General features: G+C 39.2%; 2 protein-coding genes across 2 annotated transcripts in view; one reads left to right on the top strand and one right to left on the bottom strand.

Annotated features, from left to right (window-relative positions):
• SCCPDH (saccharopine dehydrogenase (putative)) overlaps positions 1 to 21,568 on the top strand; it is a 38,604-nt gene extending 17,036 nt beyond the window's left edge. The window contains exons 6-12 of the mRNA XM_046678731.1: positions 7,457 to 7,587; positions 8,255 to 8,372; positions 9,713 to 9,832; positions 9,922 to 9,978; positions 18,368 to 18,479; positions 19,799 to 19,880; positions 20,932 to 21,568. Coding sequence (XP_046534687.1) covers positions 7,457 to 7,587; positions 8,255 to 8,372; positions 9,713 to 9,832; positions 9,922 to 9,978; positions 18,368 to 18,479; positions 19,799 to 19,880; positions 20,932 to 21,037 — 726 coding nt within the window. The 3' untranslated portion in view covers positions 21,038 to 21,568. The remainder of the gene's footprint in view (positions 1 to 7,456; positions 7,588 to 8,254; positions 8,373 to 9,712; positions 9,833 to 9,921; positions 9,979 to 18,367; positions 18,480 to 19,798; positions 19,881 to 20,931) is intronic.
• A 131-nt stretch (positions 21,569 to 21,699) lies between these two features.
• LOC124248155 (kinesin-like protein KIF28P) overlaps positions 21,700 to 27,735 on the bottom strand; it is a 51,462-nt gene continuing 45,426 nt past the window's right edge. Inside the window, exons 19-23 of the mRNA XM_046678009.1 lie at positions 26,668 to 26,834; positions 26,323 to 26,431; positions 25,921 to 26,066; positions 25,430 to 25,620; positions 21,700 to 24,240 (exon numbers count right to left, since the gene is read on the bottom strand). Of these exons, the coding sequence (XP_046533965.1) occupies positions 24,088 to 24,240; positions 25,430 to 25,620; positions 25,921 to 26,066; positions 26,323 to 26,431; positions 26,668 to 26,834 (766 nt within the window). The 3' untranslated portion in view covers positions 21,700 to 24,087. The remainder of the gene's footprint in view (positions 24,241 to 25,429; positions 25,621 to 25,920; positions 26,067 to 26,322; positions 26,432 to 26,667; positions 26,835 to 27,735) is intronic.

Here is a 27,735-nt window from a genome sequence, read left to right on the forward strand (position 1 = left end):
ACCCTTGACACTAGCTTGTTCTCCTGCCACTCCTTACCCTGTATTTCCCCTTAAGCCTGTTTATTTTACATAAAAAATGGAACATAGACTATCTGCTGGGCCAAGACTCGAAGAATTTCAGAGGCTTGAAGTTGTGTACTCCAGAAGAGTAGCAGATCTTCCCACAGTGAGGAAAATGTCTCACATGTGCTCTGTGGTGGCTTCCGTACTGGATAGGGTAGCTCTAGAGCAGGGGTCAGCCCGTTGCCTGCTTTTCTTTGGCCTGTAAGCTAAGAAGGAATTTTTCCTTTTTAAAGGGCTATAATAAAAAACAAAGAAGATATGCAGCAGAGCCCATATGTGGCCTGCAAAGCCTAAAACATTTAGTCTGACCTTTTACAGAAATAGTTTGCCAACCCCTGTTCTAGAGTATGTTCGAGAGTGTGATGCAGTTATACTAGAAATCGATGAAGAGATTACAAGAAAATCTCTGTATATTTGGGTATTAAGAAATTTATTCCAAATTTGTATCATCAACCCAGACCTTTTTCCTAAACGCTGGACTTAAGATATCCTGTTGCCTAATTGACATCTCCACTTGAACATTTGATAGACATCTCAAACTGTACTTGTCCATAACTGACCTCCTGCTTTTCCCTCCCAAATGCTCTCTAACCACAGCTTATTTTATCAGTTTCAGTTGACAGTGACATGTCCTTCCAAATATTCAGGTCAAACAGTGAGGTCATTGCTGTCTCCTCTCTCTGAAACCCGTATCCAGTCTCTCAGGAAATCCTGTGGATTCTGCCTTCAAAATGTATCAGAATCTGACCATGTTTCACCACTTCTCTTGCTACCACCTATTCCCCTACAGTCTGTGCTCAATACCACAGCCAGGATGATCCTTTTTAAACATAACTCCAATCCTGTCCCTCCTTAGCTCAGAATTCTTCAGTGGCTCCCTATTGCATTCAGAATGAAAGCCAAAGTCCTTACAGTAGCATGCAAGGTTAAAAGTGGTCTGGCCACAGTTTCCTCTCCAACCTCCTCTCCCACCCTTTGTTCCATGTTCACTCTTCAGTTACACTGACCTCTGTGCTACTCCTGAACACGCCAGCACACTTCTGCCGTAGGGCTTCTGTGCTGGCTGTACCCTTTACCTGAAAATAGTTCTCAGAGATACTTGCATGACTAACTCCCTCACTTCCTTCAAGTCTTTTCTCAAATATCACTTTCCTGATGAAGCCTACCGTGACCACCCTATTTTAAATTGTAAACTAATCCTCTGCCTAGCAGTCCCAATTCATCTTACCTACTCTCCTTTTTCTTTTTTCCTATAGTACTTCTCACCTTCTAAATTCTCCATTTTTTTATTGATTATTTCACCCTTTCTGAAATATGAGCACTGCAAATAGATGGACCTTTCTCTGTTTAATTCACCAAGCACCTAGCAGTGATAGTCACATAATAGCAGCTCAGTAAGTATTTGTTGAATGATTGATTAACAAGGTTAACTTCAGCAACCAAACCCTACAACAACAATTCAAAATGGAAAAGTACAGTGCAGTTTCATAGGAACATAGATGTAAAAATACTAAATAAAATATTAGCAAATTAAAAGCAGTAATATATAAGAAGAAGAATAACTTTTGACCAAGTTGGTTTTAGAGAAGGAATGCAAGGTGTAACATTGTATAATCACTGTAATTCACCTCATTAACAGGTTAAAGGAGGAAAATCATATGATCATCTCAGTAAATAGAGAAAAAGCTTTTGCTAAGATGTAGCATCCATTTGCTATTAAATCGTATAGCAAACTAGGAGTAGTAGGGAACATTATCTTTTTTAGAAAAAGCTAGAACAAATATGATAGCCAGTGCACTGAAAACTTTTGCTCTAAGCTCAGGAATAAGACTTGGGTGCACAGTATCATTACTTCAGCAAGATCCTATCCAGAGCAGTCAGGTAGGAAAAAGGAAATAAACTGTATATAGATTAGAAAGGAAGAAACAAAATTGTCTTCGGCAGATGATAGAATTGTGAATGTAGAAAATTCAAAAGAATCTGCAGGCAATATGAGAATTAATAAAAGAGTTTCATAAATAGCTGGAAAAATTCTCTTTCTTACCTAATTGCGATGGCTAGACCCTCCAGCACAATGGTGAACAGAAGTAGCAAGAGCTGACATCTTTGCCTTGTTCCTGATCTTAGAAATATTTCGGGCTTTTGCCATTAAGTATGATATTAGCTGAGGGTTTTCGTAGATGCTTTTAATCTTCTATTCCTGGTTTGCTGAGTGCTTTTAATTGAAGAGTATTATGTTTTATGGAGATGATGTTCTATTGAGATGATCTGCAGTTTTTGTTTTTTAGTCTATTCTTAGAGTATATTACATAAGATTGATTTTCATATGTTACACCAACTTTGCATTCCTGGGATAAATCCCACTTGATCATAGTATATACCTTTCTATATATTGCTGGATTTAGTTTGCTAGTATTTTTTGATGATTATTTTTGCATCTATATTTATAAGGAATGTTGGTCTGTAGTTTTCTGGTGGTGTCTTTCTGGTTTTGGTATCAGGCTAATTAATACTGACCTTTTGGGGAAGAGTTTGTAAAGAACTAGTGTTACTTCTTTAAATATTTGGTAGAATTCATCAGTGAAATCATCTGGACCTGGCTTTTTCATTGTGGGAGGTTTTTTGATGACTAATTCAATGTCATTACTTTTTATAGGTTTATTAGGATTTTCTGTTATTTTGATGTTCCTTAGCTTGTAACTGCATCACTCCAATCTCTGCCTTTGTCTTCACGTGATGTACTCCCTGTGCGTATGTCTATGTCCAAAGTTCTTCTTTTTATGAGGACACCAGTCGTTTTGGATTGGGGGTCCACCTCCTCAAGTAGGACCTCATCTTAACTAATTACATCTACAGCAACCCTATTTCCCAATAAGGTCACATTCTGAGGTACTGGAGGTTAGGCCTTCAACATAAATTTTAGGGGGATGCAATTCGATCCATAAGTTTCTTTCTAGGAATTCATGCATTTCCTCTAGGTTGTCTAATTTGTTGGCATGCCATTGTTCATAGTATTCCCTTATACTCCTTTTTATTTATGTAAAGTTGGTATTAATGTCCTTTCTTTGATTCCTGATTTTCGTAGTTTGAGTTTTCTCTCCTCTCTCTTTTTTTTTTGGTCAGTCTAGCTAAAGGCTTGTCAATTTGGTTGATTTCCTCTAAGAACCAATTTTTTATTTTATTGATTTTTCTCTATTTTTCTATTCTTGGCTCAATTTATTTTCACTCTAGTCTTTATTGTTGCTGGATACAAAATTTATATAAAAATCAGTTGCATTTCTGCTACCAGCTACAGTTAGAAAATGGATTTTTTTTGAAAAAGATACTATTTATAATGGCATAGAAAAATCAAGTACCTAAGAATAAGTAATAGAAAATGTGCAATATTTCTGTAAAGAAAGCTATAAAATGTTAGTGAGAGACCTTAAAGAAGACAAATAAATGGAAGAATCTACCATATTCATGGATTGGAACACTCAATTTTGTTAAGATGTCAGTTTTCTTCAAATTGATCTATAATCTCATATAATCCAATCAGAATCGCAAACAGGGTTTGTTTGTTTTGTTTTGGTATGCAACTTGACAAGCTAATTCTAAAATTTATGTGGAAATGCAGAGGGCCAAGAATAACCAAGACGTTTTTTGAAGGAGAATAAGGTAGAAAAACACTTTGGGATATCCAGAATATTGAGTAAGTGTGTTACATGGGCAGAGGGATATCAGTAGACCAGAGAAACAGCATAAAGAGCGCAGAGTAGTTCATTCATATATAGACACTTGATTTATGGTAAAAGTGCTTTTCAGGAGATGATGCTGGGACAATTGGGTATCTCTATGGAGAAAAAGAGAAATCAGACTCATATTTTGCCCTGTGTACGAAAATCAAGTTTAGGTGGATTATAGACCTAAATGTGAAAGACAAAATAGTACAGCTTTTAGAAGATGACATATTTCATGGCCTCAAGGTCAGGAATGGCTTCTTTTATTTCCCCCACAGAAATAAATTTTATTTTTTTAATTGAGGAAAAATTGACATATAACATGGTGTATTAGTTTCAGGTGTACGGCAGAATGACTTGATATTTTTGTATATTGCAAAATGATCATCACAGTAAGTCTAATTAACATTTGTCACCATACATAGTTAAACGAATTTTTTTTCTTGTGATGAGAACTTTTAAATACGCAATATAGTATTAACTATAGTCACTATGCTATAGAGGGAATGGCTTTTTAAAAGAGACACAGAAGGTATTAAATACAAAGAAAAAGTGATAAATTTGTGTACATTTAAATTGAGAATGTCTGTTTATCAAAAGACACCATTAATGTTGGGAAAACTGGACAGCCACATGTAAAATAATGAAAGTAGATCATTCTCTTATACCATTCCCAAAAATAAACTCAAAATGGATCAAAGACTTGAAGGTAATACCTGCAACTATAAAACTTCTAGAAGAAAATATGGGCAGTACACTCTTTGACATCAGTCTTAAAAGGATCTTTTTGGACACCATGTCTTCTCGGACAAGGGAAACAGAAGAATAAATAAACAAGTGGGACTTCATCAGACTAAAGAGCTTCTACAAGGCAGGGGAAACCAAGATTGAAACAAAAGACAACCCACCAACTGTGAAAAAATATTTACAAATCATATATCTGACAAAGGGTTAATCTCCATAATATATAAAGAACTCACACAACCAACAACAAAAAAACAAACAACCTGATCAAAAATTGGACAGAGGATGTGAACAGACATTTCTCCAAAGAAGATATACAGATGGCCAACAGGCACGCGAAAAGATGCTCATCATTACTGATCATCAGGGAAGTGCAAATCAAAACTACAATGAGATACTACCTTACACCCATTAGAATGGCTATAATAACCAAGACAAAAAATAACAAGTGTTGGAGAGGTTGTGCAGAAAAGGGAACCCTCACACACTCCTGGTGGGAATGCAAACTGGTTCAGTCTCTTTGGAAAACAGTATGGAGATTTCTCAAAAAACTAAAAATAGAAGTACCATATGACCCAGCCATCCCACTACTGTGTATCTATCCAAAGAACTTGAAATCAGCAATTCAAAGAGACTTATGCACCCCTATGTTCATTGCAGCATTATTCACAATAGCCAAGACATGGAAGCAACCTAAGTGCCCATCAAATGATGATTGGATAAAGAAGATATGATACACACACACACACGCGCGCACACACACACACACACACACACACACACACACACAACGGAATACTACTCAGCCATAAAAAATGACAAAATTGTCCCATTCACAACAACATAAATGGATCTTGACAGTATTATGTTAAGCAAAATAAACCAGATAGAGAAAGAAAAATGCTGTATGATTTCACTCATATGTGGAAGATAAACAAACACATGGACAAAGAGAACTATTTAGTGGTTACCAGGGGAAAGGGGCATGGGAGGTGGGCACAAAGGGTAAAGGGGCGCACCTATAAGATGACTGACAAACAATAATGTACAACTGAAATTTCACAATGTTGTAAATTATTATAACCTCAATTAAAAAAAAAATCTGAAGGACCTTTCCTGGGGCAATTCTTTTATCACAGTTCTATAGTCATATTATATATACTCAGTCAGTTTTCAATCCTGGTTGACACAATGAGACCAGGATACACGTAAGTATTAAATAAAATTTATCACAGCCACAAAAAGAAAAAAAAAAGACCCCATTAACAAAATGGAAAGGTCAGTTGCAGAGTAGGAGTTACTTCTAAGACATGATGGATCCTAATATCATGGTTCTGAGCAGAAGAAGCCAAAGTCAAGGAATATCTACTGTATGATTCCTTTTCTGTAAAGTTTAGACACAGGCAAAACTCAATGTACTGTTCAGGAATAAACACCTAGGTGGGAACCTGAAGAAAGCGAGGGCTTTTCTTGATCACCGTGAAGGCGGGCAGGAGGGGGCCCTTCTGGGCTGCGTGGGTGTTTGCTTCATCTTTTCATTACAGCGTACACAGATGTCTTGTGCACTTTTCTTTATGTTATATTTTTCAACGAAATAAGGTAACAGTTTAAAAATAGAAGGTAATTTTTGCCTTTCTGGTGGCTTATTTGTATAAGAAGATATTCTTAGGTTTTTAAAACGCCATTTTCTGCTGGTGTTTGCTAGTCTTTATGTTTGCACATAGGTCGAATTGGCCCAGATTTAGAATAGTTTCACAAATCAAACCCTCAAGACTTTTAGCTCTGTTTTAGTTTTAGCAAAACAGAGGAAATTCATCTGTATCAAAATGGAAAATTGGTTTGGTGTCTCTGCTTTTCAATGTCATCAAAGCTAAGATATAAAAACCCAAATATTCTGATGGTTTTATTGTTTCTCTTATTCTGCTTATTAGCAATCAACAATATCTTCACATCTGCTTTACTGGTATTCTTCTTTCAAAGTTGGTTTTGAATCTTTCTAAATGGCTTTGTTCATTCAAACAAGGTAAACAACATATAAGGCAGGACATAATACAGTTATATACAATCAAAATTATAAATTAAGTTAAAAATATTTACATAATAGAGAATTAAAAGGCCCACCTAGAAGTTAGCTGAAGCAGGGTTGGCATTAAGACTGTAAGTTCTGAGGTTACACCTGTGCTCTTCTTTCTCCCCCTCATTCCTAATTGGAGTTGGAGTGAGGGTTGTGGGAGGGTGATTATATTGGGAGAATGGAAGGCACCAAAAGCTGAGAGTCTCATGAAAGAGATGAAAACTAGGTGGATGAATTAGAGTCTGGTAAGATCAAGCAAGGATTCTATGCTGAGTACAGTACCAGAAAGAATTTGAGGAATTAGGGAAAGAAATTAAAATATAAATCGTATTAATTTTTAAATTATTTTAACAACACTTCTGTGGAAGACATCTATATAACTTGGGGCTGGAGTAAGGGATGTGGGGGCGGGTGGGGCACCAAGTACAACAAGGAAGGGATAGATGGCAGTACATTGTGTACATATTCATAAATGTGTTTGTGAACGTGTCTTGAAATTTTGGGAAATCAACATAGGGATAGGGATTAGAGAGGTTAATTTTGAAGCATATGGTCAGTTGAGTGAAATGGTGACGTGAAACTCAATGGCTTTATTATAAAAAGAGCATAAATGATGGTAAGAGGGAAGAAGAAAGGGCATATGTTGGTGTAAATATTGAATATAGTCAAACTAATGAGTGTTACTGGTCCCTAGCCAGTCATGAAAGTTCATCTCAAGATTATTGAATAAGGGATGATGCCTGCTCAAGTAGAGGTGAAATATTCCTCGTGTCAGTTAGAAGTTACTTGGCTTTACATTTTAGCAATTATTGCTTAAGACATGTTTCTTTAACTCTTTCTTGAATTATTTTCTTAGGGGATGTGCATTCATGATGGTACCTGGAAGTCAGCAATTTATGGTTTTGGAGATCAGAGTAATTTGAAAAAACTACGAAATGAGTCAAATCTGAAACCTGTCCCAATTGTTGGTCCAAAATTGAAAAGAAGGTATGTTAACTCAAAATCTATTCTTTGGTATATCTAGTTGAAGTATATTGTTGTTGATCTGGCTATTAATAAAGTGTGCTACTAAGAAAAGCCTGGAGACTATTTTGTAGTAAGTTCAGGATTGTTTCCAAAGGTAAATAAACTATAATTAATATGTTACCCTAAGCTTAAGTACTTCATATATAGTAATACATTCAGACCCTGGGCAAAAATGAATTTTATGATTCTTCACTGTCAATATCAAAATTAAATGTCAATTGCATTTTATGTAGTAAAATCACTATCTTAAAGTGTGATGATTTATGTAGACTAATCATTCAGTCTATTAATAATATTTATATGTGAGAACTCTAAACTCAAGAGTTTGGCAGTTGAAATGTATGTTCTTTTTATCATTGTCTAGGGAAATTGATGGGGCAAAACCTAGTTAAACTACATGTGTTAAGTGCCCATGGTGTGAGGAATACCACACTGTTCCACTTGTCACTTTTTTGGGTCTAGGTATAGAGAACAAAGAACAAATACTGAAATAAATTTTAACTAAGAGCAGATCTGTCATCATTGTTTTTACTGCCTCCAGAAAAGTTAAAATTTTTAATCAGAAATGTGCCAGTTAAAGTTGTGATCACTGCAAATGAAGAAAATGCAACATGAGTCTGTCTTGCAGGTGGCCAATTTCTTACTGCAGAGAACTCAACAGCTATTCCATTCCTTTCATGGGAGCGGATGCGTCTGTTGTGAGACGGACTCAGCGTTACTTGCATGAAAATTTAGAGGAATCACCTGTAAGTGTATGCAATTTATGTATATATTTTGGTGAAGAAGATTGGCCCTGAGCTAACATCCGTTGCCAATCTTCCTCTTTTTGCTTGAGGAAGACTGGCCCTGAGCTAACACTTGTGCCTGTCTTCCTCTATTTTGTATGTGGGACACCACCACAGCATGGCTTAATGAGGGGTGTGTTGGTACGTGCCCAGGATCCAAACCCACGAACCCTGAGCCACCAAAGTGGAGCATCCAAACTTAACCGCTATGCCACCAGGCTGGTCCCTATGATTTAATTTTTAGTAAAGAGTATTCTATGTTTGTTACAGTTCCCCTATCTGTTTAATGTAGGATTTTTATATTTATAAAGCAAAGAAAGAGCTAATGAAGGCATGTTTCAGTTTCTGAAAGTATACAGAATCAATAGTGTGGAGCATTTTGCGTTTTGTGGGGTGGTAGTAGCCACCCCCTGTAATTCAGATCTGAATAGCTTTTTAATGTAACACCAAACCGCAAGTTCAGTACAGGAACTCCTGGTGCCTAACACCGGACAATCTTATTTAGAGTTTCAGCTGCTAGAATATTTTCTATTGCTTGTGGAGATGTCTGGGTTCTTCTTTCTTCTCTCCTTGCTACCTCTGCAGTACTGTCCTACTCCTTTTGGAGAAGGAAGTAATTGTTCCCACTGCTGAGACTTGAAGAGGAAACTATCGCAAGTTAAAAGATACCAGAGTATTTTCTCATAGAAGAGGTTGAAAGTGTTGTCTACGTTCTGTAATGTATACTTGCTAAACTCAGGTATATTATTGTGGACTTTTTATATATAGATTACATGGACTTCTGTGTTCAAGTAACGGAAGCTAATTACCATTTGCAACACTTTCTTTAAAAAATATTCTCCTGGTGCTGGCCCCGTGGCCGAGTGGTCGAGTTCACGCTCTCCACTTCGGTGACCCAAGGTTTCGCTGGTTTAGATCCTGGGAGCAGACATGGCACCACTTGTCAGGCCATGCTGAGGCGGCATCCAACATAGCACAACCAGAAGGACCTACAGCTAGAATATACAACTATGTACTGGGGGCTTTGGGGAGAAGAAGAAGAAAAAGAAGGGAAAAAAAAAAAAAAGATTGGCAACGGTTGTTAGCTCAGGTGCCAATCTTTAAAAAAAAATTCTCTCAATGTCTGGTTTCTGAACAAGCTTTCAGAAGCTTGAATATGTGAATATAACACATTCATAAAGTGTCACCTGCTTTTGTTCAATATTTGTAACTACAGAGTAAGTTATAAGTAGCTAACATTTTTGTATTACTTGGTCTAAAGAAGTAGGGAGTAACTTTCTGACTTTGTACTCTTTGTCTAGGTTCAGTATGCTGCCTATGTAACTGTGGGAGGCATCACCTCTGTTATTAAGCTGATGTTTGCAGGCCTTTTCTTCTTATTCTTTGTGAAGTTTGGCATTGGAAGGCAACTTCTCATAAAAGTAAGTAATATCTTTATGAAATTAGATATTTAGAAGTATTTTCCATGAGTTTAAGAAAATATCACTGAGGGTTTTTTTTTTCCCTTTAGTTCCCATGGCTCTTCTCCTTTGGTTATTTTTCCAAACAAGGTCCAACACAAAAACAGGTAACCTTTTCTTTTGTACCCAGTTCTTTAAAATAATGTTTTTCTTTGTTTTGTTTTTACTTTTCGTCAGTGCAGTGACAATAACAGCTAAGACTTGATGGGGCACTTACTGTGTTTCAAAAGCTCTTTTACATTCTTTATATAAATTATATCACTTAGTCTTTTTGAACATCTCTTGAGGTAGGTATTATCACCATTTTACAGATGAGGAAACTGAGGCACAGAGATGCTAAGAAACTTTCCCAAGGTCCTATCGCAAGTAAATGGCCAAACTGGTGAGAACCCAGCCATCTGGCTCCAGAAATTGTATTCTCTTTATTTGATAGAGATTTCAAATATTTTTGCTCTTCCATTTTTCTCCTCTGTTATCTCCTCCTTTTTACCTCCTCCCCGTCTCCCCCAAGCTTCCCTTCCCCTTCCTCTTGCACACACCCTGGATCCCCATGGTGGATAAATTGAATTACTGTCTGTCCAATATCCTCAACAATGTGACTGCTTCGTTTTCTACCGTTTGACTTACAGATCCCAACCCTGAGTCAGGCCTTGGGTCGTCTAGCCTTCATCCCCTTGATACGAGGTACTGCGGGGGGGCATTCCACCGCTGAGGGGAGGCTAGCACCACAAATTCGTTCTTGCCCCTCAGTGGAACTTTTAGCATCACTTGCTGATCCTTTTACTTTTCATTAGTCATCTCTCCATCTCCTCTCAGGGGCTTTTTTCACAATCTGCCCAGCCTGACTCTCTTCCCTACCTGCAGTTATCACAAGTCCCTCTTTACCGATGGGATTGAGAACCCTGTTGTGCACTCCCTCAGATTCCTGTCCTCAGACCTATTGCCATTGCTCCCATCTGCACCTTCTTTCCTCCTCGCTCAGAGAAGTATTCTCCTGTACAAGACTAATCCTGCTGCCTCTGCTCTTTAAAATGCAGGCGTCTTTGTGTGGCAGGTGTGTGGCTAAGTGCTTTACATTTCATTTAGTCCTCCAACAACCATTTAGGTCAAGGTATTATTATCATCCACTTTTTAAAATTCGGGAAGTAGTCAGAGAGGGTGTTATTTGCCCCAGTTCACATAGCTAGAATGTGGTGGATCCTGGAGTCAAACAGCCTGAGTCTTTACCGTTCCTGCTACTTTCGATTAGATTCCCTCCTGACTTCATCAGTTGATCATTCCTTTTCTCTCCTGTAAATTCTCCTCCTCCTCCCTACAGCTTCTTTCTCCTCATCCTATAAACATGCCAGTGCCCTTTCCAACCTAAAAAAGAGTCCTCAGCCCTTCCTTCACCCTTCACTGTCCCCTTGTTAAAGTCACTATTAGCCTTACAACTGCTAAGTGCATTGCATGCTTTGAAACCTTATTCATTTATTTTTTTAAAAGATTTTATTTGTCCTTTTTCTCCCCAAAGCCCCCCGGTACATGGTTGTGTATTTTTAGTTGTGGGTCCTTCTAGTTGTGGCATGTGGGACGCTGACTCAGCATGGCCTGATGAGTGGTGCCGTGTCCGCGCCCAAGATCTGAACCGGCGAAACCCTGGGCTGCCGAACTTAACCACTCAGCCACGGGGCTGGCTCCTTTAATCCTCAGTTAGTCTATTCTCTTTGACATTATTGTCCTTGAAATATTCATTTCCCTTAGCTTCTGAGATCATTGCTCTTCAGAGTTTCTGCTCTATTCCTTCTCTTCCTTTGCTGTATCCTCACTTCTTTCTACTCCTTAGATGTTGATCATCCCCAGGGTTCCATCCTTGGCCCACTTCTTGCTCACCCTCCCTAAGTGATCTCACCAGTGCTCTTACAGGCACACTTAGTCTCCAGATTTACATATCCAGCTATTTTACTAGAGGCCTTGAGCTGTGTATCCCTCAAGTACTTCAGATTTAACACGTCAAAATCTGAACTTCTTTCCCCCAGACCCTCTTCTTCCTTCTGTATTTCCCATCTCAGTTAGTGGCTCTGTCATCTGCCCCGTCACAAACGTAGGCATCATTCTAGATTTTTCTCCAAATCTGTCACAGCTGCCTTGGTTCAGGCTCTTATCTCTCTCTTTTTTTTTTTCTAATTGTGGTAAAATGCACATAACATAAAATTTATTGTCTAAGCCATTTTTTATTGTTCAGTGGTATCAAGTATATTCATACTGTTATGTAACCATCACTACCGTCCATTTCCAGAATTCTTTTCTCTTGCAAAACTGAAACTCTATACCCATGAAATAATAACTCCTTTCCCCTCTTCCTCCAGCTCCTGACTAGCACCATTCTTCTTTCTGTCTCTATGATTTTGACTAAGTTCCTCATATAAATGGAGTCATACAGTGTTTGTTTTTTTGTGACTGGCTTATTTCACTTAGCGTAATGTCCTCAAGGTTCATTTGTGTTGGAGCATGTGTCAGAATTTCCTTCTTTTTTAAGGCTAAATAATACTCCATTGTGTGTATGTGTATATATGTGTGTGTGTGTGTGTGTGTATACACACCACATTTTGCTTATCCATTCATCCTTCCATGGACATTTGGGTTACCTCCACCTTTTGGCTATTGTGAATAGTGCTGCTATGAACATGAGTGTGCAAATATCTCAAGACCATACTCTCAGTTTGGGTGTATACCCAGAAGTGCAATTGTTGGATCCTATGGTAATTCTATTTTTAATTTTTTGAGGAACCTCCAAACTGTTTTCCACTGCAGCTGCACCATTTTACCTTCCTACCAACTGTGCACAAGGGTTCCAGTTTCTCCATATCCTTGTCAACATTTGTTATTTCCTGTTTGTTTTTTTTATAGTAGCCATCCTATTGGGGTGAGGTATCTCATTATGGTTTTGATTTGCATTTTCCTGATGATTAGTGGTGTAGAACGTCTTTGCATGTGTCTATTGGCCGTTTGTATATCTTCTTTAGAGAAACGTCTATTCAAGTCCTTCACCCATTTTTGAATCGGTTGTTTGTGTTTTTGTTGTCGAGTTTTAGGAGTTCTCTTTATATTCTGGATATTAATACCATATCAGATAGGTGATTTGAAAATATTTCCTCCCGTTCTTTGGGTTGTCTTTTCACTCTGTTGATAATGCAGGCCCTTATCTCTGGAATGAACTGTACATAGCTGTCCTGTGATTTCTTTCTAATCCATCTTCCCCCTGCTATTCAAGAGATCTGTGACACAAATCTGACTCTGTTATCAACTTCTTTAAAATGCTTCCCTGACTTACTGCTTTGGCAGTGATTTTTATCTGGGACTTTATATGTTAGAATCACACAGGGAGCTTTTTTCAAACACATGTCCTGACCCTAGCATCTGGACATCTGACTCAGTAGGTGTGGGGTGGGGCCTGGAAGTATAGAGCAGTGATTCTTAACTTTGGGAGAGAACCCAAAACTGATGACCAGAGATTTGGGTTTGGTCCAGAATGTGGCTTGGGTATTGGGCTTTTTAAAAGCTCCCCAGTGATGCTAATGTGCTGACAAGTTTGTGAATCCCTGACGTGGAGGTAGGAAGGTTCCATGTCAGGTTTGGGTGATTTTGGTTCACACCCCCAGAGCACCACTGGCTGGAAGTCCATCTCTGGAGGTGCGAGGCCCTTCATGACCTAGTCCTGAATGGCAGATGGGTTTCATTGTTCATGCTAACTATGATTGACTGGTAGTAGCACCCTGGAGACTGTGTTGAAGATTGTTCTAAAGCTGAATGTGTGCCTAGCCCGGGAGAGTTATGATCACGTAGCATGTGTGCCTCAGTCTGGGGAGGGGACAGCTTCTGGCATGTATGTCGGACCTTGTCTGCACTTCTGACGCTGGGGTTAGTGCCACCCCATTCCTCTTCAGTTGTATGTTCTAGCCATGTTAGACTGCGATAGACCAGGCTACTACATCCCTTCTTGCCTTTTTTTTTCCCCAAAGCAGTCCTTGAATTAAAAAAATTAGGAACCACTGGTGTAGAAGCAGCGTGAGTTTGAAAAGAAGGAAGAACTTACATTGGTCCTGATTCCAGCCCTGAAACTTAACCAATTGTGATACAGGTTCTTATCGCTGTCCCAGATTCATCATGACCAGGAGAACTGGTTACTCACTCCAGCTAATTCACAAGAGTCTGAGGTATATAAACCAGAATACAGTTAGTTAACTTAGTCAGAACTATATCTATTAGGTAGATAGGATAGTTTCAGGACAGGGCATTGTCCTGCTTGCTGGTTCTCTCCGTTTAAGCAAATTACAGAAGACAAATTATTAACATGGTTTTTTTTTGCTGACTAAGGAATCAGTTTCCACAAGAGATACTGCTGTCAGATGGACTACAGGTACAGTTCAGGTGGCCTGGAAGATATCCTCTCCCTTGGACCATGGTGGACAGGCAAAGCCAACAACTTCTCCCCCTCTCCCCTTGTCCTTTTCTCTTTTCCGTTCTTCTCTGCTCTTACCCTTCTCTTTCTCCTCTACTTCAGAGGCTGGCCAACACTAATTCTAGGAGATTTAGAGTAGAGTGTACATTCAGGCCTTGAAAGGCCGGGGTGCCATTCTATTATTTTATGATAATTGCTGCTCAGATCTCATGAGCTGACTTACAGTTTATGATTTAATGCCCAGGTGTTTATAAGGCTACATGTTGTAGGATAAAGTGAGAGAAATGGGAACAAGAAGCAGTCATGCCTGAGAAGTCTGCCAGATATCTTGGCACCAAGGAAATCTGCTTGATTTCTTTTGGGAAACTTATCCAACTTGGCTTCCTCCCATTTTCACTTGGAAGTCATCTTCTTTGGTATTGACCTTTGACAGCATATGACCTTAGAAATACATGAGTAGCTGATTCTATTGCTTCTTTTAAACAATAGTCATTTAATTTTGGTAAATGTACTGAAAAGCTCATATCTTTTTCTTTCTTTTTTTTAGTTCCATTTATTTAAACTGAAAACATTCCAAAATAGTTCACTCATTTCTTCCACCTCCCACCCCCAGCCTTTGGCAGCAACCAGTGTCTGTTCTCTGTATCTGTGAGCTTAGTTTGCATATATATATATGTTTATCTTTTTTTAGATTTCACACGTAAGAGAGATCATGCAATATTTGTCCTTCTCTGACTTACTTCACTTAGCATAACACCCTTGAGGTCCATCCATGTTGTTGCAAATGGCAAGATTTCATTCTTTTTTATGGCTGGATAATATTTTATTGTATTTGTCTCTTCATCCATCGATGGACACGTAGGTTCCATATCTTGGCTATTGTAAATAATGCTGCAGTGAACATGAGGGTGCAGATATGTTGTTGAATTAGTGTTTTCATTTTCTTTAGATAAATACCCAGAAGTGGAATTGCTGGACCATATATATGATAGTTCTATTTTAATTTTTTGAGGAACCTCCATACTGTTTTCCATAATGGCTGTACCAATTTACATTCCCACCACTAGTGCACAAGGGTTCCCTTTCCTCCACATCCTCACGAACACTTGTTATTTCTAGTGGGTTTTTTTGATAATAACCATTGTAACAGGTGTGAGGTGATATCTTATTGTAGTTTTGATTTGCATTTCCCTGATGATTAATGATGTAGAGCATCTTTTCATGTAACCATTGGCCATTTGTATGTGTTTGGGAAAATGTCTAGTCAGATCTTCTGCCTTTTTTCTTTCTTTCTTTTTTTTTTTTGGTAAGGAAGATTGGCACTGAGCTGACATCTGTGCCAGACTTCCTCTAGTTTGTATGTGGGTTGCTGCGACAGCATGGCTTGATGAGCGGTGCATAGGTCCGTATCTGACATTTGAACCTGTGAACCCCGGGCCACTGAAGCAGAGCGTGTGAACTTAACCGCAATGCCAGCGGGCCTGCCCCTGCCCATTTTTTAATCAGATTGGTTTTTTGCTATTGAGTTGTATGAGTTCTTTGTATATTTTGGATAATAGCTCCTTTTCAGATATATGATATGCAACTGTTTTCTCCCAGTCAGTAGGTTGCCAGTTCGTTTTGTTGATGATTTCCTTTGCTGTGTGGAAATTTTTTAGTTTTGTGTAGTCCCACTTTATTTTTGGTTTATTTTTGGTTTTGGTGTCATATTCAAAAATTCATAACCAAGACCTATGTCAAGGAACCTACTGCCTGTGTTTTCTTCTGGGAGCTTTATGGTTTCAGGTCTGGTTGTCAAGTCTTTAATCCATTTTGAGTTAAGTTTTGTATATGATATAAGATAGTGGTCCACTTTCGTTCTGTTGCATGTGGCTGTCCGATTTTCCCAACACCATTTATTGAAGAGACTGTCCATTCCCCATTTTTATATTCTTGGCTCCTTTGTCATAAATTAATTGACTATATATGCATGAGTTTATTTTCGAGCTCTCTATTCTGCTCATTGATCTTTGTTTTTATGCCAGTACCATACTGTTTTAATTACTATAGCTTTGTAATATAGTTTTAAATCAGGGAGTGTGATGCTTCCAGCTTTGTTCTTTCTCAAGATTGCTTTGGTTCAGGGTCTTTTATAGTTCCATATAAATTTTAGGATTGTGTATTCTGTATCTGTGAAAAATACCATTGGAATTTTGATAGGGATTGCATTGAATCTGTTGATTGCTTTGGGTAGTATAGACATTTTAACAGTATTAATTCTTCCAATTCATGAGCATAGAATATCTTTCCATTTATTTCTGTCTTCTTTAATTTCTTTCATTAATGTCCTATAGTTTTCAATATATAAGTCTTTGACCTTTTTGGTTAAAATTTATTCCTAGGCATTTTATTCTTTTTGATGCAATTGTAAATGAGATTGTTTTCTTAAGTTCTGTTATTACTGTATAGAAATGCAACAGATTTTTGTGTATTGATTTTGTATCCTGCAACTTTACTGGATTTGTTTATTAGTTCTAACAGTTTTTTGATGTAGTCTTTAGGATTGTCTATATATAATATGTCATCTGCCAATAGTGACAGTTTTACTTCTTTCCAATTTGGATGCCTTTTCTTTCTTTTTGTTGCCTGATTATTCTGGCCAGGACTTCCAATACTATGTTGAGTAAAAGTGGCAAAAGTAGGCACCCTTGTCTTGTTCCTGATCTTAGAGGAAAAGCTTTCAGCTTTTTACCATTGAGTTTAATGTTAGCTGTGGGCTTGTCATATGTGGGCTTTATTATGTTGCAGTATGTTCCTGCTTTACCTGCTTTGTTGAGAGTTTTTATCATAAATGGATGTTGAATTTTATCAAATGCTTTTTCTGTGTTTGTTGAGATGATCATATGATTTTTATCCTTCATTTTGTTTATGTGTTGTATCACACTGACTGATTTGTGGATGTTGAACCATCCTTGCATCCCTGGAATAAATCCCGTTTAATCATGGCATATGATTCTTTTAATGTATTATTGAATTCAGTTTGCAAATATTTTGTTGACAATTTTTCTGTCTATGTTCATCGAAGATGTTGGCCTGTAATTTTCTTTTCTTGTGGCAGCCTTGTCTGGTTTTACCTTTAAATAATAGTTTCTCCTTTCTGGAACTACCCTACTTTTCTGTGTAATAAACATCTATTAGAATGTGTGTGTCGGGGGGGGGGGGTGTGTGTGCGTATTTCAAAACCCTGTGCTCCTCCTCCGTAGATTTATTAATGCCCTCCTCTGACCTAGTCCTGCCTCTTTTAATTCGTATCTGTATTGTTACTAGACCTGTTTATATATATATCTCCCCCACTAAACTGTAAGTTCCAGGAAAGGCAGGAACTGTATTTTATTTATGCCTCAGGGCGTAACCCAGAGCCTGACCCTTAGTTGATACTTAATAAATAATTTGTTGCCCATGACTAAATTCTTTTTTACCGTATTTCTAAATGAGTGATTGTGAAAGGTGCTTGGATAAGTCTTCTAGAATTTAATTTCCCTGGGACACTGAGGTGGAGCACGCAAACCTAACCACTACGCCACCAGACTGGCCCCTAGAATTTAATTTTTTGAATTGAATTTTTATATCTCCGAGTGAGGCATATATATCTGTGCCCCAGGCCCATATTGCCCTTACTGGCTGACTGTTTTTGTCTTGTCACCTCAAACAGATATCTAAAACCAGATTACCATTTTCTACCACCCTAAAATAAAAACTGCCTCCAGCTTTTCCTCTGAAGCTGCCTGTTTTAATGGTGCTGTCCTTCTTTAAGCCACAAGCTAAGAATCATCTTCACCCCGTCCCTGTTCCTCACCTCCTCCCTCACCCCGTCATCACACCGGTCATCAAAACCTGCGTCTTCAAAGAATTAGCTTTTGCTCCATGCTTAAAAGATGGCAGGATATTATGGCAGATAGAATATTGATGTTGTTATCTATTGAAAATGTCTCATATGAAGTAGAATGGTAGGTTTTATTGTGTTCAGGGAGGAAATGACATGTCTATTAAATAAAACCTTTGCTTTGTTTTCTCAGATTGATGCCTCATCATTTACAATGACATTTTTTGGTCAAGGATACAGCCAAGGCTTTGGCCCTGATAAGAACAAACCAAATATCAGAATTTGTACTCAGGTGAAAGGACCAGGTATTTCACGTATGACCTAAGAATGCTTGGGAGTTTTATGTTGTCTTAAGCTATAAAGTGGTATATTGTTATAATATATTCTTTTTAAAGCTTAATTGTTTTAGAAATAAATTTGCACAGATTATTTAAGTAGTGATAAATGATTCTGTCAAAAGAAGGGATGAAATTATTGGTATAATCCAGTTTTATTAGTGCCTCTCTCCCTCTGATTTTCTTTTTCAGTATGATTCAATAGTTCTGAATGACGAATTTTAATATTATTAAGACAAGGGGCTGGTTGATGTTTATCTGTTTTATTCTCATTCTCAGGGTCACTTTAAAGCAGTATAATTTTAGCATAAATCAAAGCTGTGATCCAGGGTTTCTTTGGAATCTGTGATCACTCTGACATTGTTTGTAAAATGTGAGTGCACATGTACATTTTGGAGAGTAAAAGCTTTTGATAGGTTGTTAAAAGGAACGGTCACTCAAAAAAGTTCAAGAACTTTTGCTGTAGATTTTAGAGAACTATACAGAGACAGTCCCACTTGTGAATTATAGTGTAATTATAAGTTTAATTACTGTCATCCCTGATACATCATAGGGGTCTGTTCTATAGTTTTAATTAAGCCAGATGGCAAAGATATCTTTGCATCTTGCCTTCTTTTCAAATTCCCACCTGGATTTTTAAGATAAATTGACTATGTTTTTATTATTTGACAGAAATGTAAACATTAATGTTCCACTTTCTTATAGACTTTTTTTAAAGTTATTTCTTCTTAAAATTTGACTTCTTTTAAAGTTACTCAGTTGTTTTTCTTTAAGAAACTGCCTTTTCTTAAAGTGAAGTTTAGTGTATTAATAGAGAAACAAGATCAGTTTAGTGTAGTAACTGAGAAACAAGAAACAAGAATCATTGGCTTTGATTATTGTCACAAGGCAGTGCAGTGTAGTGGGTGAGAGCGTGGACTGGAGCCAGCTGCCTGGGTGCAATTCTGGCTCAGCCACTGCCTAACTTTGTGAGTTTGGATGAGTCGCTTAACCTCTCTATGCCTTAGTTTCCTTATCTGTAAAAGGGGGATAAAAATAATACTAACCTCATATAATTATTAGGAGAATTAAATGAATGTAATAGATTTAGAGCACTTAATACAGCTCCTTACACTTAATAAGTACTGTGTAAATGTTAATTGTTATTTTTGTTATGAAGTGAACAGAGTATTTATTGAGAAAATTCTTTATACCTAGAGTTAGATATAAAACCTACCATTTGATGTTTGGGTGTTGTTGAATGCACACTTCATGAGTACTTCCTTTGTCTTTGATAACTGTTTCCACAGAGGCTGGCTATGTGGCCACACCCATAGCCATGGTCCAGGCAGCCTTGACTCTCCTAAGTGATGCCTCTGACCTTCCTAAGGCGTAAGTCTGGTTTTCTTCTAATTTGAAGATCTCTTTTGCATCTATGTTATATTTTAGCTTATTTTGATTCAATTTTCAGGTCTGCACGTAAGCATTTACAGTCCCTTTGATCCAAAGATAGAGGTAAATTAGGATTGTGAGAAGGACAATTCCTTATTGGCCTCTGGGAACAATGCAGAGGTAAATGAGAGGAGACAGAAAAGTTTGAGAGCCATGTAAGTTGGCTTTGGTTCCTTGTGAAAATAGCTCAAGTCCAGGGCCCATTACTCAAAAAAGGTCCCCGCTGTTAAGTAGTATTCACAGGACGCTCATCATTGCAGACCATACAGCTGGCAGTGGGACCCTGACACCAGCGTGAACTGATTTATGGTCTCCTGGCTAGGTGTTTGTCGAGTGGACTGTCTTACTGGAGCCTTTAGCTGTTGCCCTAAAAGTAGGCCAGCTTTACAAATGAGCATAGGCCTGTAGGCTTAGAAATAAAAGAATTTAGGTATGACCGAAACAATATTAAGTAATAAACATAAAAATTGTACAAAGCAAAACCTAATTAAATTTTTTCAAATACTTGTATACCCTTTGAAAATATTTAGCATTTTATAAATGTTAGCCATTACATTTAAACAAACTTCTTTTTTATCCAGTTTAAGTCTTGTTTGTGCTTTATTAATAATTGAGTACTTAGATTTATTTCACTTAGGTCTTTATTTCCTCCTCCTGGGTCTGAGGACTGTCTGTATGAACAGCAGCAGGTACTCGGGTTGGTGACCCTCAGTGTGTCCCTCGAGCACACCAGTATATGGAAACAGTCTCATTAGTCGCTGAACCCATCTAGAGGGGTTTGCTGGGGCGCTGGTTTCCTCCTGAATAAAGCTACTTGCTTATTTAGCTGGTTTTAGGAATGGAACCAAAACTGGTCCATGATGGAATCAGGACTCAGGTTTTCATGAGCTCTGCAGTGATTTGATAGCTAGTCTGCCAGCAGATCACACGAGCAGAGGAAAGGGCGGGCAATGGGCTTTATGCACTGTTTCATCTTGTTATTGTCTTCCAGGGGCGGGGTCTTCACACCTGGAGCAGCTTTCTCCAGAACAAAGTTGATTGACAGACTCAACCAACGTGGCATTGAATTTAGTGTCATTAGCAGCTCTGAAGTCTAAACATTTACAGAATTAACCAAAGTCATAAAATGCATGAATTAACAGCTTTTTTATTTGATATTTGAAATTCTTCTATAAGCCTGTCTGACTGTATGTGGAAAAGATTGTCAAATTTAAAATGTGTACACATTAAAAGCAGGAAATTGTACTAGCTTACCCTAAATTTCAAATCTTAGCTGATTCTGTGATTTCATTGCTTGTGAGAGAGAACTGATATTTGACTGACTTTTTCATTGAAGAATGCATGGTCGGTGTTTATAAGTAAGCTGGCAGATTAGAGGGTGGGGAGGGTATGTCTGTATGTGTCGCTCACAGATTCCTTGATGAGGTGCCTAGGCTTGTTCTGTAAGGCAGTCCCTGCTGCTTCCTTCCATGCTACTGAGTGGGATCTCACTTTCCGGTGAGTTTCCCTGTCAATTGTGTGGGCCTCTGCCAGATGAAACTGTATTCTTTTGCTATTTTAGCCTAGTTTTTGCCTATCTATGCTGACTGCTTTTGGACTAAGTTGAGTAATAAAGGGTTGTCAGTTGAGTGGTGGTTTTATGTTTGGGTCCCCCTGGGTATTTGAGTCATGGTAGCAATGTGCTTCCTGAGCCGTCCGACCTGTGTACCGTGAATGATTGGGCTTGTCATTCGTCTCCCTGCTGCTGTACCTGTGATTAGTTGTAAGGATACAGCTGGTTATTTTCTATTGATTTTCACTGCCTAAGCAGAATTTTTGTCTAATTTACTTTTCATATTTTAACTAGGTTTTCTGTCGATGCTCTAAAATAAGGCAAAGGACTTCTCCTTTTGTAATAAGCATATAATAAACACATACACAGTGTTCTGTGCTGTTCATTACATAAAGAGGACAGCCACTACCTTTATGAAACTTCTACTCCACGATGAGAGGTGTGACATAGATAGGAATATTATTTGTGTGGGGAGACCCTCTGTGCTGCCTACAGAAGAAAGAAGTTCTCCAACTTGAAGAGGGAGACTCTTGGTGGTAGTTCATCCTCACTTTGCTTCCTCTGTCCAGGGCTGGTTTGGATCTGGTCTCAACTCTGCCCTAATTTGTGGGACCTTAGAAAAGTTTTTATCATCTCTAAAATGAGATGATACAGGGGCAGCAGATCTCATGACTAGCTGCGTATCAGAATCTCATAACAACAGGTTCCCCAGTGGACCCCAGTGGTTTGCATTTAGGAGATCTGGAGATTGGGGCCTCGGAATCCGGTTTAGATCTGCATTTGGGAGCCACTGGGGAGGCTAAATCTTGGGTAAGCAGTCTTCCCAGCTTTGCAGTGAATGCTGTGTTCTGCTCTAGCGTTGACACTGATGTATGACAGCCTGTGTGACCCCGTCCTCCAGCTTGAGATACAAGTGTGTCTTGTTCTAATTTTCTTTTTAACCCTTCAAGTCTCCACCTGCTCTCATTTACAGAAAGTATATTACTTGTTTGAGGCAAGGAATACACTATCTGCAAATTGTCCAAGAACTTTGAGGCTCGGTCCAGGAGGGAGAAGCCGTTCCTGCTTCCCGTGGCCTCGCTGCTATTCTGCCTCACTGACAGGCTTTCCGGGATTCCATGAGGCTTTGCTGACCCCTGTCCCTGCCAGCACCACAGGGAGCTTCATGCTTGGGCTCCACAGTTCCAGGTTCTTTTCAGTTCATGTGTGGATACTCAGTCAGGACCTGAGCTGCAGGCACAATCCAGGCCTCTCCCATAAGCTGTTGGGCCCTGATATTTAGCTGAAACGACCAGCCAGATCCCCCACCTTCCCAGGGAGAGTCCTTCCTGGAGCCCTTGATAGCTTTTCCTGACAGGAGAGTTTCAGCATCATCCCATTTGATTTCCCTGCCTTCCTATTTCAGGGAGCCGGGATTGGGTTGTCACCTCTATTTCTTCCGTCCTGGTTTCTTATGCCAGTCAGTGTAGCCGCTCCCTGGGATAGTCCTGCATGTTAAGGCAGCAGACCACGGTGGGTAGGAATGCAGTCTCTCGAGTGAGCCCACGGCCTACTCGCAGTGGCCTGGACAAACCTCACTTATTTAACCTTTAAAGCCTCAAAACAGGGGAAATAATAGTGTCGAACACATAGCATTATGGTGAGAATTAAATAAGCTAACACGTGTTGAGCATTTGGATTAGTGCCTGGCACATGGTAAGCACGCATTAAGTCTCACTGCTGTTGTCATTATTAGGAGTCTCCTTGGTCACAAAAGGTTTCTTCACAGTCTTTCCCCAGAGCGCTCAGTGCCTGTCAGTCTTACCTAAGACCCATCAGTCAATTCTTTGTGGACTCGAGATCCCTTAGAGATGGACTGACCCCTGGCAGGTCTCACCAACACTCAAACTCTGCAGCCCCAGGCCCCTGTGCCCAACGGATCCCACAGTACAGGCATTAACACTGCTAAGTGGATTGTATGTATTTAAAATAAACCTGTGAAGACAGAAAATAAGTGGAGGTAGAATATCAAATTTGTTCAGAGCCAGGATACAAAGTGAGGGGCGTGAAATAACCATTGTCTCTAGCTCTCACAGCAAGAAATTTATCAAAAGAGCTTTATTTGAAGTTTCAAACTGTTTATTGTGAAAATATTAATGGCAAATGCTTATTGATTGACTCTGGGTGCCAGGCACTGTTCTAAGCACTTTATATTCCTTTGTATACATTAACCATCTGCAGTAAGTACTGTTATTTCCATATAACAGATAGGGAAGGAGAGGCTTAGAGAGGGCACATCTTTTGCCCCAAATCACACAATTGAGAAGTGATGGATTTAACTCCAGGCAGTCCGATCCCAGAACTGAGAGCCCTAACCATTCACCTCCAGTAACCACCTCACCTTCACCCTGGATACGGATTCATTTTTACATGATTTTAGATCAGATTGAAGGAGAGGAGTTTTGCTTAAAAATGGTAGAAGAATTAGGTTGAGTAAGTAGTGAAAGAGTTGGATATGTTGAGTCCACTATTCAGCTCTGATCGCCAAGTTAAATAAGCTCATTAGCTGCACAAATAATCTTCACAGCTCAAATGTTTTCAGTTGGTGTATCTTCTTTATTCGACACGCAGTAAACATTCCCTCTTCTTTTTCACTATAAGAGCAACATCATTTTTCAGTTTCCACAAGCTGGATTCAAGTAGGTCCCCAAAGTCCTTTAGCATTTGTGACTGTTGGTGTACAAATGGTCGAAGCATTTGATCGTCTTCCTAAAAAATAAAAGAAAGAAAAAGAATGATAGTAGTAGACTGATGTCATTAGAGTGAAAATAGCGTGTGTGCACGAGGGGGTGCCCACGAAGTTCTCCCTTTGGGCTAGAAGGCTGCTTTTGAGAGTTGCCAGCAGAGGCAGTAGGTCCTCGAGAGCATGTGCAGTTCCAGGAAGGCCGCCGTAGTTAGTGCCAGCGGAGCAGACTGGTGAGGTAGTCCACGTACTTCAGATTGGAGTGGGATATATTCTTTTAATACTGTGCAAGTTCCAAGGTTTGCAAAGGACTGTGTGGGATGGGGATTCTCCCATTAGTCGGGTTGCCTGATGTCTCCTCTGCCCCGTGGGAGCAGGTATCCCTGGGAAGGGATTTATAGGGATGTCTGTGGGCCAGAGTGTCAGTGACCAATGGTGGGGGAGGTGGTGACAATGCTTACTGAGAAGGGAGCGGGCAGAGGGCAGATAGTGTGTCATGGCATCTCATTTTAGTTTCCATTTCCCTGATTAGTAGTGAAATGCTTGCTCAGGTCTTTTGCCCATTTTTTCTAATGTGTTTTCCAACATGTTGTCTTTTTCTTATTTTAAAAGTAGTTGTTTACGTATTTGGGATACTAATCTTTGATGATAAATAATACAAGTAGATTCTCCAAGGCTCTGGGTTATTTTAAACTTTATTTGTAATGTCTTTTATCTAACCAGTTTTTCATTCTTTTTTATTGTGAGATATACATACAAAAGAGTATGTGTGGGTACAGTGAGGGTGAACACCCCTGCTCAGGAAACAGCTCTGCCTGTCGAGCTCCTCCTTGTCATCCCCTCCCCTGCTTTTTTCTGCATCTATTGAAGTAATCATGATTTTTCTCCTATAATATCTTAATGTGATGAATTATATCTGTTTGGTTTTATAACGATAAACTGATCTTGCATTTCTGGGATATTCTGTATATCATAAGGTGAATGAATGTCAGCCCTGCAATGGCCATGGCTGCTTGGAACCAGGCAGATGTCCACTGGATGAAAAAGCAAGAGCACAGGTGGATGGAGGCTGAGAGAGCAGTAGACTCACACTGTTGCTCCACATGCTCTTCTGCTTAAATACACACGTCTCCACGCGCAGGCAATGCAGTTATATCAAATACCTAAATTTAATGGAAAGAAACTCCTTTTGCTCCCAGGATTCTGGTTACTTACAGGAGGTTTATAAAGTCTCAATCGGAGAAACTGCCCTCTTGCCATGTTCATGCTTTGGTAGAACACCTTGAGAGCTTTGGCAAATTCTCTGTCATAGCTGGCTTGCTGGCTGCACACTTGATTAATATCTCTGGCTGCTGGCAATTGCTCTGTCATCCCGGTTACCTTCAGGGTATTGGAAGGCTTATGTGCTAAGGTGGAAAGAAAAGATGACATCTATTTATCCACCTAGTTACTTATCCAGGTATTGATGCATTTATTTATCTTGGTGGCATTTTACTGCATCAGCATTTATCAGGGACCAGTTTGGACCCATTCAAAGAAATCTTACAAGGCAGAAGGAAAAAAAAAGTTCTCCATTTTTTTTTTTTTAATGAAACAAGATATAGATTAACTCGTTAAAAAATCCACTTCTTAGAAAGACAAATACTCCTTGCAGATGTAGGAGTTCACAGATAGACTAAACCACCAAGACTCGAGCAGACTCTCACCTTGTTGACTAGAACCAGTTTTCTCAAGTGATGCTTTGAGAAGCACATTTTCCTCTCTAAGCGCTCTGTTAATGTTTCTGAGGAGCTCTGTCTCCTGTTCTAACTTGAGCAGCTTCAGATAGAGTTCTGATATCTGGTTCGATGTACTCTACAAAAAACATGTCAGTTTAGCCTTTTGCTGGATTATTTGCATTTCCTTTGAGACTGGCAGTTTTTACTACCACATGAAAACTAAGGGGAATGGGGGGGCGCTGCAGTGAGCAGGGTCAAAGCCCCTCACGGTATACAGGAGTAAATCTAGAAAACGTCTGTTAAGAAGAAGGAACATTGACGATTCCCAAGCTGTCCTCTGAGATCTTCTAGTCATCAGTGACATCAATTTAATGTCACATAAATGTACACACCTTGCCTGTATCCATCACAGTGGAGATTTTCTTGGTGTCCACCATGATGTGGCCTTCGCCTGTGATCATGAGGTCTGGCTCACAGCAGCTCAGTTCAGCACAGCCTTCTACAGTGCGGAGGAGACACCGTTAAGGAAAGGAACGTCTCAGTTGTCCAGCCCTAGTGTTGTGTGAGGAGATGTTTAAACCAAGTAATCAATCACCTGTGGACTAGAACCCAGGGACCAGGAGAAGATGGCCCTTGGCCACTGCTGTTAAGACCCTGACCACCTCCCTCCACCTCCTCTGCAGCCCTAGAAATACTGACATGAAATCTGATTGAAGAATGCAATAAATATGGTACCTTGAAGACCCCATAAATCAACAACGAGAGCATTTGTCTGTAAATAATTCAGAAACTCCTGAGATGCATTTAAGGCCGTAAATTGCACAGTCTCTTCAATTTGGGGATTCACAGTTTTCCATACAGGCTTGGTATATAAAGTGTTTGGAAGATCATAAATTCTGTACCTGAGAAAAGAACATAAAACATAATTTAAAACCAAAAGGGACACATTTGTAAAGAAAAAGATCAGATAAGCCAAAGAATTATAGCCTGCATGGGTTAGTCGGTAAAAGCTGACCTGTAATTGATTCTCATGATTACTGCCTCCCAACATCTCAGCTATTCAACATGAGCCTCATCACTGCATACATCATATCAAATGTCTAACAAAAGAGGAAAATGGGCTGGCCCCGTGGCCGAGTGGTTAAGTTCACACGCTCTGCTTCGGCAGCCCGGGGTTTCACTGGTTTGGATCCTGGGCGCGGACATGGCACCACTCATCAGGCCATGCTGAGGTGGCATCCCACATGCCACAACTAGAAGGACCCACAATTAAAATATACAACTACATACTGGTGAGACTTGGGGAGGAAAAGCAGAAAAAAAAAAAAAGATTGGTGACAGTTGTTAGCTCAGGTGCCAACCTTTAAAAAAAAGGGGGGGAGGGAGTTGAGAAACACTTTCTACCTAGATAATCTAAAATTGTTCATTTTCCATGTCAGGTGGTGGTTTGGTTTTTGTCCTTCAAAGTCTCCTTTTCTTTATTGCTTTATCTCTTCATAGCCTTTTAGTCTAATTAGTTTAAGCATATCTGGCACTCTGCCATATTGTAGTACAGTCCTTTTGTTCCCAACTCAAAAAAAAAATTCTACTTAGATAATACAGTTTTACTGGATATTCTTATGTTTTTTTTTTAGGATTTGCACCTGAGCTAATATCTGCTGCCAGTCTTCTTTTTCTTTTCCTCCTTTTCCCCAACCACCTCCCCCCCAGTACGTAGTTGTATATCCTAGTTGTGGGTGCCTCTGGTTGTGGCATGTGGGACGCCATCTCAATATGTCCTGACGAGCGGTGCCATGTCCATGC

The sequence above is a fragment of the Equus quagga genome, chromosome 12 (genome assembly GCF_021613505.1).
Source record: "Equus quagga isolate Etosha38 chromosome 12, UCLA_HA_Equagga_1.0, whole genome shotgun sequence".
Taxonomy (NCBI): domain Eukaryota; kingdom Metazoa; phylum Chordata; class Mammalia; order Perissodactyla; family Equidae; genus Equus; species Equus quagga.